Source organism: Pimephales promelas, chromosome 17 (assembly GCF_988280905.1).
Source record: "Pimephales promelas chromosome 17, fPimPro1.hap1.1, whole genome shotgun sequence".
Taxonomy (NCBI): Eukaryota; Metazoa; Chordata; class Actinopteri; order Cypriniformes; family Leuciscidae; genus Pimephales; species Pimephales promelas.
Window position 1 is genome coordinate 27,031,303 of NC_142785.1, and position 13,152 is coordinate 27,044,454.

General features: G+C 37.8%; 1 protein-coding gene across 9 annotated transcripts in view; it reads left to right on the forward strand.

The window, feature by feature from the left end:
- Window positions 1-13,152, forward strand: part of baiap2b (BAR/IMD domain containing adaptor protein 2b) — a 56,566-nt gene that overhangs the window by 8,992 nt on the left and 34,422 nt on the right. For 8 of the 9 annotated variants that reach the window (XM_039665240.2, XM_039665228.2, XM_039665231.2 and 5 more), the window contains exons 2-3: window positions 3,656-3,731; window positions 8,088-8,174. In XM_039665240.2, coding sequence (XP_039521174.2) covers window positions 3,656-3,731; window positions 8,088-8,174 — 163 coding nt within the window. The remainder of the gene's footprint in view (window positions 1-3,655; window positions 3,732-8,087; window positions 8,175-13,152) is intronic. The other variant, XM_039665236.2, reaches the window with a different exon arrangement.

Genomic DNA, 13,152 nt, shown 5'->3' on the forward strand with positions numbered 1-13,152 from the left:
TATATCTCTTAGAAAAAGTGTTTGTGACAATGCTGAAATGTTTTGTTCACTAGTAATCTTACAATATATAAATGATAGTGTTTGAGGGAAAATGTCTCCAGTTAGAAAAATGCAAGCCTGGCTCACCTTGAGCTTAGTTATTTAGTGAGTTCATCTTCCCTGCCCACGTTTAGTTCGTTGTTCTCGCTTGCAGAATAGCATAAAGTTGCAAATTTGTCACTTTGGAATTATATAGTGGCCCCGATATTTTAAGCCACATTTAAAATTGTATGAATGTCATGCACACTTGCATTTATACAGTGTGACGTAAGTGTACAAATACTTTTTGAGGCCAACTGTGTATCATTCTAATAAATGTAAATGAAATAAATAAATGTTTAGTTTATTTCCAGCACAGAATAATATAATTAATGGACAGTGTAATGCAATGCTTTGAACAGAAGGTTAGTCGTTTAATATCAACCCCTGACATTTGGGTTCAAAAACCTATTCAGACACACTGATTAATATACATCATCATTATCCATTTCGCTACTCAACTGTCCTGAGGCCGTAGGACTCAAGAGCATTACATAACGCTGAACAGCAGGAAGCTTTTCCCAGACTGCAATTCTGCAACTCACATCAGTGGCCACACGGCTGTTTTAACTTGTGTTGATGACATAAAGATGAAAACGAGCACTTGTGCACCCACCTGACACTCAAGTTGTCAGGTGGGTAGTTATAGGACTGACACACACACACACACACTGACATAAGAGTTGATTATATTCATCAATCTGATCCAAGCTGTCTGAGACTGCAGCAATAGTTCCACATCACAGGTTTGTGCAGGTTTATATATAGGTTAGTTGATATAAGGGGGTTTTTGTGATTAATAAGGTGACCTTGCTTGTTCAACAAATACTAATCATGTATTACCATGACAAAGCCAGTTTGTTTGCATGTGCACAGAGAAAATCTGAGGCAGTGACTCATTCATATTCTCAAAGGGACCTTGTGCTTTAGTTGGTTTATCAAGGCATTCTCAGGGTAAAGTTAAATAAAAGTGGGAATTGATGCACTCAACATTTTTGCCACAAATGCTGTACATTTCTGCTGATATCTGTTAATGGACAGCCCGTTCCCAAGGTGTCATCTAACTGACGCTTTTGACCATGCGTCAACATCCAACGCACATGGCACCCTTTAGCGTTAATATGAGACGCGCCCCCTAGTGTTTTAACCCTAACCCAACCCCAGACCTAAACCTACCCGTGTCATCTAACTGATGCTAAAGGTTGCCATGTGAGTGTCAGATGACGCCCTAGGATGAGAATGCGTTGCAGTGGACTGTGAAAATTGAAACTGCACTATTTTATAGAAAAGGGAAAATTATACACTCTCTTCTTAGGTGAGCATTTGTATTATATCTAGTTCTGTAATGTATACTGTAAACTATGCACACCTTCATTTCAGGGGGAGCATTAAATTCCCTTCAGTAGTTTTTGAACGGGCAGTCCAGCTGATTGAATATGCATCAAATTAAAATCTTGCTCATTAGTCAAGATTTTTAATTACGTCCTAATGAACATGTCTGTAATGAAGTGCTGGGAAAATCACATGGTAATCTGTGTTTAGTGTCTGGTAGAGAAACTCTTATCGGGGGTTTGGTTGCTCTCGTTCATGTTTGTTAAACCTAGATTGATTGCTGTGGGACTAATCTCAAGGAAAGAAAGTTTTCCCAGTGGTGTGTTTTTAATGATTAAATGTAGGGTGGACTGTGGACATCAGCTTGGCACTGGTTCATGTATAATACTGATTTCTTTAGGACAGAGCTTTGTGGGAAATGTTGAGGAGAGGAAAAGCAGTGTGGTTAAATGTAATGGCTTGGTCCACATAGAAAAGATGAGATTTTAAGGTTTGCAATGCATTCTGGATATTCTGGATATTTTTGCAATGCATTCTTACGGACATTATACTGGTCATAAATGGGTTTTCAAAATGGGCAGAAATTAAAATGGTACACTTCACGATTGTTTACCAAAACTTGACATGCAAAAGCTTCACCCTGGTCCTTGCATGAATACCACACTCGCACATTTCACATGATCATGCACTCTCATCTCTTAGGCATGTGGTGCAGTGAGATCCATCACACTATGATTGTGTAATTCCTTACTTGATGAATACATGCCAGCTGTGCTTGCTTGCTTTGCATCCAACCAGGAATTTCTCCTGTGCCTTTATTTGATCTCATCTCTTTTGTTGGTGTTTTTTCATGGGTCTGTGTTTCCTTTTTAAAGACTTAATAATGAAGATTACTACCGCTGCCTGGACAGACTCTGCTGTATGATTGCATGCAGCAGATGATGAATTACATAAGAAATAATTGTGAGTTGAGATATTGTGTTAGATAAGACGTGACAGTGAGAGAAAGACAACAAGGTTTATGAATGATTCACTTGGAGTTGATTTAGTTGCCTTGTCTCTTTCTTATTCATCTTCCTCATTGTTTAGCTGTTTGTACAAGTTTGGCATATTTGCAAAGTTAGAAATGAAACATATTTAAAAGAATATTTACGAGTTTCGCCAATCCCTGTTTAAAGAGCCAAAGCATCTAGCATAGTTGGATATATTTTTACTAGTTGGATATATTAAATGTTATTAATTGAGGTATTTTGTTTATTTTTAATTTTTTTTAACAGTCCATTCCTCAAGACCTCTGAATCACAATTTTCTCTACAGCAAAAAAAAAACATTCTGCCTTTGTCCTCATTTTCACTGGAAACCTGTTTTCATTGAAACTGGAGCATAGGGTGGCGGGGATTTAGTATATTCCCAAGAAATCAGTTTACCGTCGACCTTAATTAATCACATAAACAGCTTCACTCCAAGTCTGTATAACCCAGAGTGGAGACTTTCATTTACATAGCTTCATTCTCTCTTAATAGCTGCCACAGTATTTGTGTTGTACAGTGCTTTATTGCTGGTTGTTTTTTTGCACATCCTCTGCTCTTCTTGGCTTTCCTAGATTCTGTCTCCTGGTATACTATTTTGAACCCTTTTTCTGTCTCTTTATATGTCGCCCTGCTATTTTGGAAGCTGTGATAAAGCCTTTAAAAACAGGAACAAACGGGACATTGGGGCAAACGTGCACAGAAAAAAATCGTCAAGTTGAGAGATTTTACTTTGAATGGAGCAGCGAAGCTCTTTTTTAAAAAAAGAGTAGTTTCAAGAAGGAGTTTCAAAAGAAAAGGAATAAATTTTAAAGGGCAACTCTTAATGTTACATTAGGTGAGTCAGGCTGTTAGTAGATCTCCACATATTCCCACAATTCTGTGCTCACAGCAACAAAAGAATGGCAAATCCCATCTGGCATGATGCCCTCCTTGTCCCACTAATGAGAGTGTTCTGAAGAGTGGGGGCGTGAGAGCTCTCTCTATATCCATCTTTCTTGGTATCTGAACATGCACTGCAACAGACAGAACTTTTATTGTAATACGGAGTTGAGACTTAGAATTAGAAGTTCACCTTGCCAATTATCTGCATCCTTAAAGATGTGACCTCCCATTCATCTTTTTGTGTTTGTCCCACTGATGTTCTTGCTAGTGGTGAGTATTTCTGTTAAACTGCTGCTGTTGTGCTGACTAAAGCTGTGCTATTTCTGTTGCAGTCCATCATGGAGCAGTTCAACCCTTGCTTGAGGAACTTTGTTGCCATGGGGAAGACTTATGAGAAGGCCCTCTCCAGTGAGTACATCAGCGGTTTGTTCATTATCACTCTTGCAGGCAATGAGCCAGCTTTTCAAGCTCTTTTTTCATTGGTCTGCTTTAATTTATGAGAAGAAATTGCTTGAAATTCATGCTTATGGGGAGCTCCGCTCCTTGACACTTTGTGGTTGCATACACTTTCACGGCTAATATAAAAACTCTTGTATAGAAATCTAGTAGAATGTTGTTTAAATGTTTGTTGAATGTTTGTTAAGAATTTATGTTTGTGGGGTTCCTTCGTACTAATGATGTCATAGAATGTTACATGTCTAAATCCATTTGCACCCTCTGAAACCCCCTAAACTTCCATCTGGTTCATGCATGTAGCATCTTCAGACCTGTCACATACATGTAACACACACACACACACGACACTCGATGATGTGCTGACCTCTGTGTGTGTTTTCAAGATGTTGACTGGGTAATGGCAAGGACGTAGGCATTTCAGAGAAGAAATATGCACTGGGAGGAAGGGAGAGTAAAGTGGAACAGAGAACAGGCGTAAATAGGCCAGAGAGAGCTCTGGGAGCAGACACAGTCCCGCAAAGGAAGCGAAAAGGGAACAGGGAAGATGTATATTCAGGACAAAAATGGTATGTCACTGCAAGAAGGACGAAGCATGGCAAAATGACAATTGGTAGCATAGTTATTTGGTGTTCAATGCAACACTTAAATGCCCTTTACTGCATCGCTTCTTTCACAATGCTTTATTCTGGGATTAATAATTACTAACATTGTCTCATTCATAACTTGGATCACTCTTGAAAAGCTGATTTTTATGACAAACCCTAACTAGGTGCGACACAACAAGATGACTAGCAATTTGTCAATCCATACTAAAGATGAAAATCAAGTGACCTACACTCTAAAAAATGCTGGGTTGTTTTAACCCATATTTTGGTAAAATATGGACAAACCAAGATGTTGGGTTAAAAGTGTAATTTAAATATTTAACCCAATGGCTGAGTTTGTCCATATTTTACCCAAATATGGGTTAAAACAACCCAGCATTTTTTTAGAGTGTAATCAATCACAAAACAACCAATTACAACAGTTTCCGCCGTTTGTGCACTCTCTTGCTCTCGCAGCACAATTAAGCATAAAAATAACAACACAAACCTTGCATTTTCATGCTTTTTCAGTTATTTAATATAATATCTGATTCTAAGTCTCTTCAGTGTCTCCACGTCCATGTGTGATGTTTAATATGTATGAGGAGTATTATCTCAGTCCAGGGAGATTTCAATGTGTGTGAGGCTGCGTGGTGCGATGCAGTAGAGAAAAAACAACTAGCAGACAAAATCTGGTGGCAGGTGAGAAACATTTTTGAAAGAGAAAGAGATAACTTTTAAATTACGTGTCCCTTTTGAAATGTTGATTCTGGTTAGATAACATTGTTAGGGAGATTTACAGTTTTAAACATATGCTAAACCTATATGATTTTCATGATAATCAGGTAAATAATGGTGCCACGTTGTCTGATCTCAGGGTATGATGTGTACAGTGTTCCTGTGTTCAGTTTAGGGGCAGAAGTTTCAGGACAAATCCCTGTAGAGTTTTAGTATTGTGCCAAGAACTGCAGAGAACCAATAATTTCACTCATCATTCCAGAGTCCATCTAATATTTTATGAGGCAGAAAATACAAGAAAAAGACCAACACTCTAGAGGATATAGACCATGACAGTGTGTGTATGTGTGCGAGAGTGTGAAGTCTGAGAGATAAAGTTAAAAATAGACCCAATAGAGTGAGATTTGTGCTCCCATCCTTGTAGATCTATGGATGTTCACAGAATACCTCATTGGGATTTGCTGGAGTTGTAAATATGCCAGGTCTTGCAGGCAGCAGAGTGGAAACACTCCACAGTACCCACTAATGATGCAAATGGTGGCCACTGGGCATTAGCAAGTTTTCGGGTTGCTTGGGAGATGATAGTAAAACTAATAGATTGTTTGGAGATAATGAAATATCTTAGTAGTACAAAAAGAAACATTGGCTGCAAATGTTCAACAGTGGCTTGCTGATCTTGGAGGCCCATTTACATGCCGTAAAGTGGATGATTATGTTGAGATGTATTGTGCATAAGCAGCTGTTAAGTCTAAAGTATCTCCCCCTTTGCCTGTTTTTTGGAAGTGTTGGAGGATTCTTAGAAATAAAGGATTGAAAGGGTTTGGAGGTTAAAAATTTTATTAGAATAAGAATAATTAGTGACCAAAGACCGTATTCAATAGAGACTTCTATATGCACTAAGCAGGAGAATATTACATATAGACAACGTGATGTGGTTTTTAACTTGGATTTAACGATTGTCTCTTGTGGCCGATCGGTGTTTCCTCAGGGATGGTTGGAGAGACTTTCTGTCCTATTTTTCAGATCTCTGTAATCCTCTTTCCTTCTGCTGCCTCTCTCGTTTCTTTACCCCTCACCACTCAGCCTAACCGCTGGAGCACCAAAGCCCCCAGATTTCCCCCTCTAATCCCTCACAACCAGGACGCACCTTATCCTGAGCATAGGATTTGTGTGGACACTAGCAAATAAGTCTATACATTCATATGTGACTGGGCTGCCGTTGGTGTAGCCTAACCACCCCCACCCAAACACTCCTTCTGCATTGAATTGGGATGGCCATACAGCATATTTAATTTGATGCGACTATTAACAAGTCTGTTAGGGACAGAAGTATGGTCTGATTAAAATGTCAGAGAACAGAAACAGATCTTTAATCTTACAACACAAGTATGTGGCAACGCTGAGAAAGCTATGCTTGGGTAATGAATTAGATGCATTTTCATTTAATGGCTGATAACTGATAAATGGCTCATATTAAAATTCAACACTATTTTCTACATAAATCAAAAGTAAAACACTAAATTCAAAGGTTTTAAATGCTACAAGTAAATTTAGATGTCACAACATTATAATGTAGCGTAGGCTACAGATGAAAATGGATATTCATTTTGAGATTTGCTAAATATTAAAATGTTATACAGTGCTATTCCTTTTGTGGTGTTTTAATGATTAATGCCAAAGTAAGATGGTGACAAAGCTCATATTAAATTGAAAAAATGAACATTCACAGTATGCTTGCTGCGGTATTCAGTGTTACACAGTGTTTGGCCATATATAGATTACATTACTTGCTTACCACGACACTGCAAATACAATAAAAACCATTTAATTTAGTTGGACCAAGGATATTACATTTACTGAAAGCATCTTCTCATCTTCTTCAGAGTTGCAGCAGGAGTCTGCTTTAATTTGAGAGAGTTTGAGAAATTGATAAACTGATTGACAGGATAGTGGAGGATTTGGTCATTAACAGATTTTTTATAGTGTAAATGTGCGGTCAGATACTGCCCGCTCCCTACACCAAAGTAAAAAGTGAAAAGTCTGTAACATTTCTTCACTATGACATCCCTATGGCACAGTTCAATTTCCAGTAATGGAACAGATACATTGTGCATCACTAGAATTGCAGGATTTAGAGACGCAACAATGAACGAAATAAACTTGCATTGTGACATGTCTGTGTTCGCATATTTAGTGTATGTTTCAGGCAATATAGTTAAATGTACCATGATATTGATTGTTCTTCTAATGAAAACTTAAAGTCTTTACAAAACATTTCCAATAGACAAAAACATGCAATGAAAATTAGATGTGAACAAAGATCCTTCAAAATATTGAATGTACCTCTATCTCTCACAGGCTTTTATATTTGCATCAAATTAAATATGCTGTGTCAGTCTGTATGATTCTTACTTGATTTTAAAATGATGAAGTCTATCAACTAAAGTCAAGGGAGAACTTGGCTTATTCCACTCTGCTACACATGCTAACCTTCGCTAACCACTTGCTCAGTACCTTCTGGTTCTAAATTTCCCTGTGCTCCAAGATACTTTGTGCTTCTTGGCACTCTCCCGCCTCGCTAAACTGCCATGATCCTCTGGCTCCGAGAGAGCCTGTTTCAGAGCCAGCCCTTCTCTTCCATGGTGACGCAGAAGAGGCACAGCTGTCCCTGTGGCGGGACCTCACACAGAATGAGTGATTGCTCTCAGTAATGGGCTATCTGGTGTGAATGTTACGTTTTGGAGGGTATCAAACGTTTTTTTTTTTGTTAAATTATTATTTTAAAGTAATAGTACTTTTGCTATTCATCGCTCACCAATCACAAGCTCCACCCCCACCTCCCCAGTTCTCTGGCCGAGACATCATAGAACATAGAGCTTAAAGCTTTCCCATCCACCACTCCTGTACCTGTGGGTTGAGGGAAGCTTCGGGTCAGCAAGTTAGCACAACCCCGATTCTTATGTCCCCAATGCTTCCATGTTTCCAGGTGTGACATTTGCAGCAAAAGGCTACTTCGACGCACTGGTGCGGATGGGAGAGCTGGCCAGCGAGAGTCACGGCTCTAAGGATCTTGGTGAGTTATAGACTGTAGCTGCAGTGGCCCCTGTGGTTGGGCGGGCGATTGCAAAAGAGAATAACTTATGGTTTCAGTGTGAATGGCTTTGGATGTATGAGTATTAGTACAGCATATCTAAAGACTGTATCTTTGGACATAACACACATGTACAAATGTACACACTCTGCAGATTCATTAATTTGCTCATTGGTGATTGGTTTGCACTATGTTCATTCTATACTGTTGTCTCATTTCCTTGTCTCTCTCTGAACAACTATCCAACTGTAACAATTAGGATTTAGATTTAGGGAGTCATGATGAGATTTTAAAACTATTCTTGACGAATCTCAACTTTTTACTTTCTTTTGCAGTAAAATATGAAAATCTAGTTACCTGCTCTGCCCTTTCATGACCTTAAACTTTATCATTCGGCTGTGCATGAGAACAAACAATGCATTAATAGTACCTGAAACCATATGAAAAAGTTTGTGTCATTTTTTTTTCGTCTTAGCAAGCCAATTCAGATGGCATCTGTCCCATTTTTTCTAGGTAAAGTCATATATTTTTTAATATTTCAGTTTAGTTGAAGTTTTTTGTGCACACCACAACACCTTTTATTATCTATAATATTTTGTCTTGCATATGTTTTTTTTAAATTAATTAAAATGAATTTAAATTTTAAATACACTATGAAGTTTTGTGCATTAATAGGGCATCTGTGAATCATTTGTTTTCGCTCCAGCCCTTGTATGAATTATGCCCTGATGAAAAATTGAATATGTGAATCCTTTTTGAGATGACATTCAGAGAACATTTCTGAAGTCACAGCACAAGCATGTTTTTCTTTCCTCAGTAATGTTGCTGTCCATTCATTATTTACAAGTGACTGTGCCTTGTAGCTAGCGGTGACTAACTGTGCAGTAAACACTATAGCAACCAATGGATGCACCAAATATCAGTATACAAATAAGTCTTTTGGCATTTACCTTTCCAGGAAGTGTTCTGTTCTTTTGGTATTTCGCTGAAAAGAACATTTTAGACCTGTAAGTCTGAATTTCATTTGATTTCAATCAGGTTAGACTAAGATTTCTTGATCTCCAAGGGGAAATTTATTGACCAGAGTGTGTTTGAACCTTCAAACATACAATCCTTGTCCAATTGTGTGTCCAGTCATCACTCTGGGTAGAGTTGGAGTCTGATTAGATGGACCTCAGTGGAATGTGAGGCTCTTGATAGGATTGGCTGTTAAATCTATTGCATAATCTATTGCATTCTTCAAGATTATGCTAAAAGCACATCAGTGTCGCAGCAGCAAATTTGAATAGACGTTTTATCTTAGAAGAGGACCGGAGGGAGAGGCTGGTTATACTTCCATTATTTATCTCAGAATAATTTTTCTGAGCATTCACTTTCTCATTTCACTGGTGGTGTCTGTCTCATTGAATACACGTTCAATGGAGATCACGATACCAGCTCTAATTTGATAACTCAAAAGCTATTATTTGAATGAATTCAGCTTCATCTCATCCTGATATTAGTTACCCGATTTACAACATTCTCAATATCTAAACAGTACAGCCGAGCTGGAGACCTTATGAGATTATATTTTGGGCTGCAGGAGAGATATTTGTCTGCTGCTGTCTCAGCATTGTAAAAAGCAGCAATATCGCTGTATGAAGAAGTTTAATGAAAAAAGTTTTATGAAAATTTCTCTTAGCCTTTTCACTAGAGACATTCATCACTAGACAAATTACAGCACGTCTGTTTGTTTTATGCCTTAATGTCATATGCATGTCATTATCATTATGCACATAATATCTTTTAATGTTGAATAGAGCCCATCAATAGAGATTTTATAAAAATACAGAATATATAGAAGAGGAAATGTCCCAAATAAGTAGTTGTTTGCTAATATATTGTTTTTTAAACTGTTTTGCAGACTACATTAGTAAACTCCCTAATGTATTAACTATCTTATGCTTCTAGTTATTCCAGTAATGCTTATGTCATTTGTCTGTGTCTGTTCTTTGCAATAAATGACAGCCAGGCATGAATTTTTTTTTTTTTACTTCCTGTACATTACCATGTGACTTTTATTAGGGATGCATGGTATATTGACATGATATTGGCCCAATATCTGCAAAAAGTTCTATTAAAATTATTATTATTATTTTAGCAGCATATATTGTATATTTAATTATTTATTATTTGGCAATCCCAGAAGTTCCTTCTCATTTTTATGTGAAATATTATGTAAGCCAAAACATATTTAAAAAAAATGCTTCATATATGGTACATTTATCTAATTAAGAGCGCTTCACACTTTTGTTGCATGTGTCTGTTATTTTGTGAGTCTCATTCTTGTCGTACATTTCTTGACACTAATAAAACGTGCCATATTACCATCCCTTCACATCCAGAGCATACCAGATGCATGGGATAACCACAAGTCATACCTGTTCCTTTGTCTGGTTGTTGTCTGAGTGAGTACTTTTGATTGATTTCCATGAGCAAGACAAAGAAGTGTGTGTTCCTCGTTGAGTGACAGGTTTTGTTAAGATCAGGTCTGTTCTGTAAGTATATGTTAAATGTCAGACAGTGTTAGTTAGGGGCCATGGGCTTTGAAAGAGCTTGCAAGAGAACATTGGCATGAAGTGGAAACTTTTATCCAATTTGGCCACAGGCAGAATGAGTCTGTGTTATGAGTTTATACTCATGCAGACAAATACGTGGGTGAGGATGCATGCATTCAAGCACGTGGAACCATAGCATCAGCCATGTGGACCCAACCGATTGCTGCGTGCCTAAATAAATCTCTTAAGTGAGGTCTTAGCCCAGTGTTAATAATTGATGCTGACTTATTTTTGGCTTTAGTATAATTGTATGCAATAAGGAAGGCAGATCTGAAGATAGGCCTTCACTGGCCTTAGATCATCGTGATGGCCTTGAAACCTTACAATCAGTCGCACAATCTCAGTCGAGCACTTTTGTCCACCACAGTCAGCTTCAAGATGTTCCTGTCTTCATGGAGTTGTTATCATGTCTGTGAGATGGACTGGAGGGTTTTAAAAGGATGTGCACCACAGCGGTCGCATTAATAATGTAAGACCTAAAGCGTAACCGGTAGCACAGTTCACATGCCTGAGGTTTGTGTGCACTTGTTGTCCCCCATTTTATAATATTTCTTATGGATGTCGACTAGTCATCCAACAATCAAGTTGATTAGTGCAATACAGTAGATCAGGCCTTATGATTTGTATTTATATGTATATTACATATATTTATTTTGTATTTATTTTCTTTGTATTTATTTATTTATTTGTATTTATTTCTTTGTATTTGTATTTATTTAAATCCTCCTAATGAAGCAACACTGCATCACATCTAACTCCCTCCATGAGTGTTGTGATTTTAAGACACTGTGATGTTCTTTGGACAAAATGTTCTTTGGATTGCAAACATGCATCGATCTTACACTGTAAAAAATGCAATCAGAGTCAGGTGAATTTAAAACCAGCCTTTAAAGGAGACTTAACCCAAAAAAGAAAAATCTGTAAGTGTCTTGCCCTTGCATTTTTGGGCATGTGACTAAAAGCACGAATCTCATTGGTTGGCTAGTGTTCATTGCAGTTCGAAGAAAACTGGAACGACTTGAGGGTGATTAAATTATGCCTGAATTTTATTTTTGAGGGAAATATTCCTTTAAGAACGAAAAGTCAACTATAGTCAGTCATGCAACCCACCCACTAGTTGATTTACAAAATCTGGTATCAGTCTAGTAATAAAATTAAATGATTTTAAGTAATCAAAATTGATAAAATTCCTTTACATCATTGCAAGAGCTTCTTTTTCGGGGTAGTGGATAATGGTAAGATTTCATTAAGTGCCGTTATCTTCCTCTTTATCGGATCTTCAACTCTGAATAACTCGCGATCTCTTGCTGTGAAGAGAGATGCACAGTGATTCTTCAATGCAGCACTTGTGCGTATCGCATCACCCAACGCCCGCAGTCAGCCTACGCACTGATGCAGGAACGCAGCCGGCCCGAGGAGAGAGAGGGAGCCGTGAGCTAAAAATAGATGAAGCACTTGCCTTAACAGGAGAAGTTCCGCTAGAGAGAGAATGAGAGAGCAAGAGTAATGTCAATGCGGCCCGTGCTGTGGATTTAGAGTCCCAGAATGCCTCCTTCGTGATGTCATGAGTTTCCAAAAACAGCTTCCCCTGTCTGCCTTTTCAATGCTGCACGAGTGTGAGGAATAATAAACAGCTTCCAGTTCCTCCTGCCCAAATAGGGGTATCAGTCGTCATGGATGTGAGATACCAGTAGGTCGTTGTCTTCTTCTCACGTTTGTAGTTTTAGCTTTGGGAGTTTTCCATCAAATTACAACTGTTTGTGCTGATAATTAGTCTAAATCCTGGAAATTCTCACTCAAGCACAAATGTTTGCAGAAAGCCAACTGTGTTCTCTGACTAAACAAGATTAATTGCGTCTGCAAGCATCTTGCTCCGGCTGTAGTCACAAAATAACTCAGGGGTGTTTGAATAATTAATGCTGGCAAATCTTGGTGCAAACTGAAATGCTCCAGCAACACATCCGGTCTCATTTTTGATAAGCTATTTAAATAAATCCTCTAAAATATGCCTCTCAGATTGGATTTCCTCATTTTTAGCTTCTTTGCTACTGTGGCACACCACAATGAATGTAATTTTTCATCTGTGGAGAATGGTCCGAAGGCTAAATCACTCATTAAGTAAATTTAGAGTGAAGAAAAATTGGACACATCTGCAAAACCATTAGCCTTTTCTGACCTCTGACTGAATAAAGGAATAAAAACACTTTAACACGTTTAAGCGATTTGATTTATGCATATATATTACAAAAAAGTTACAATTTTAAAATGTAGATTTTTTTTTCTATACTACTGTTTGTGGCCAGTACGATTTTAAAAAAAATAAGTTCATGCTTTTTATTCAGCAAGGATGTAGCCTGGTTAAA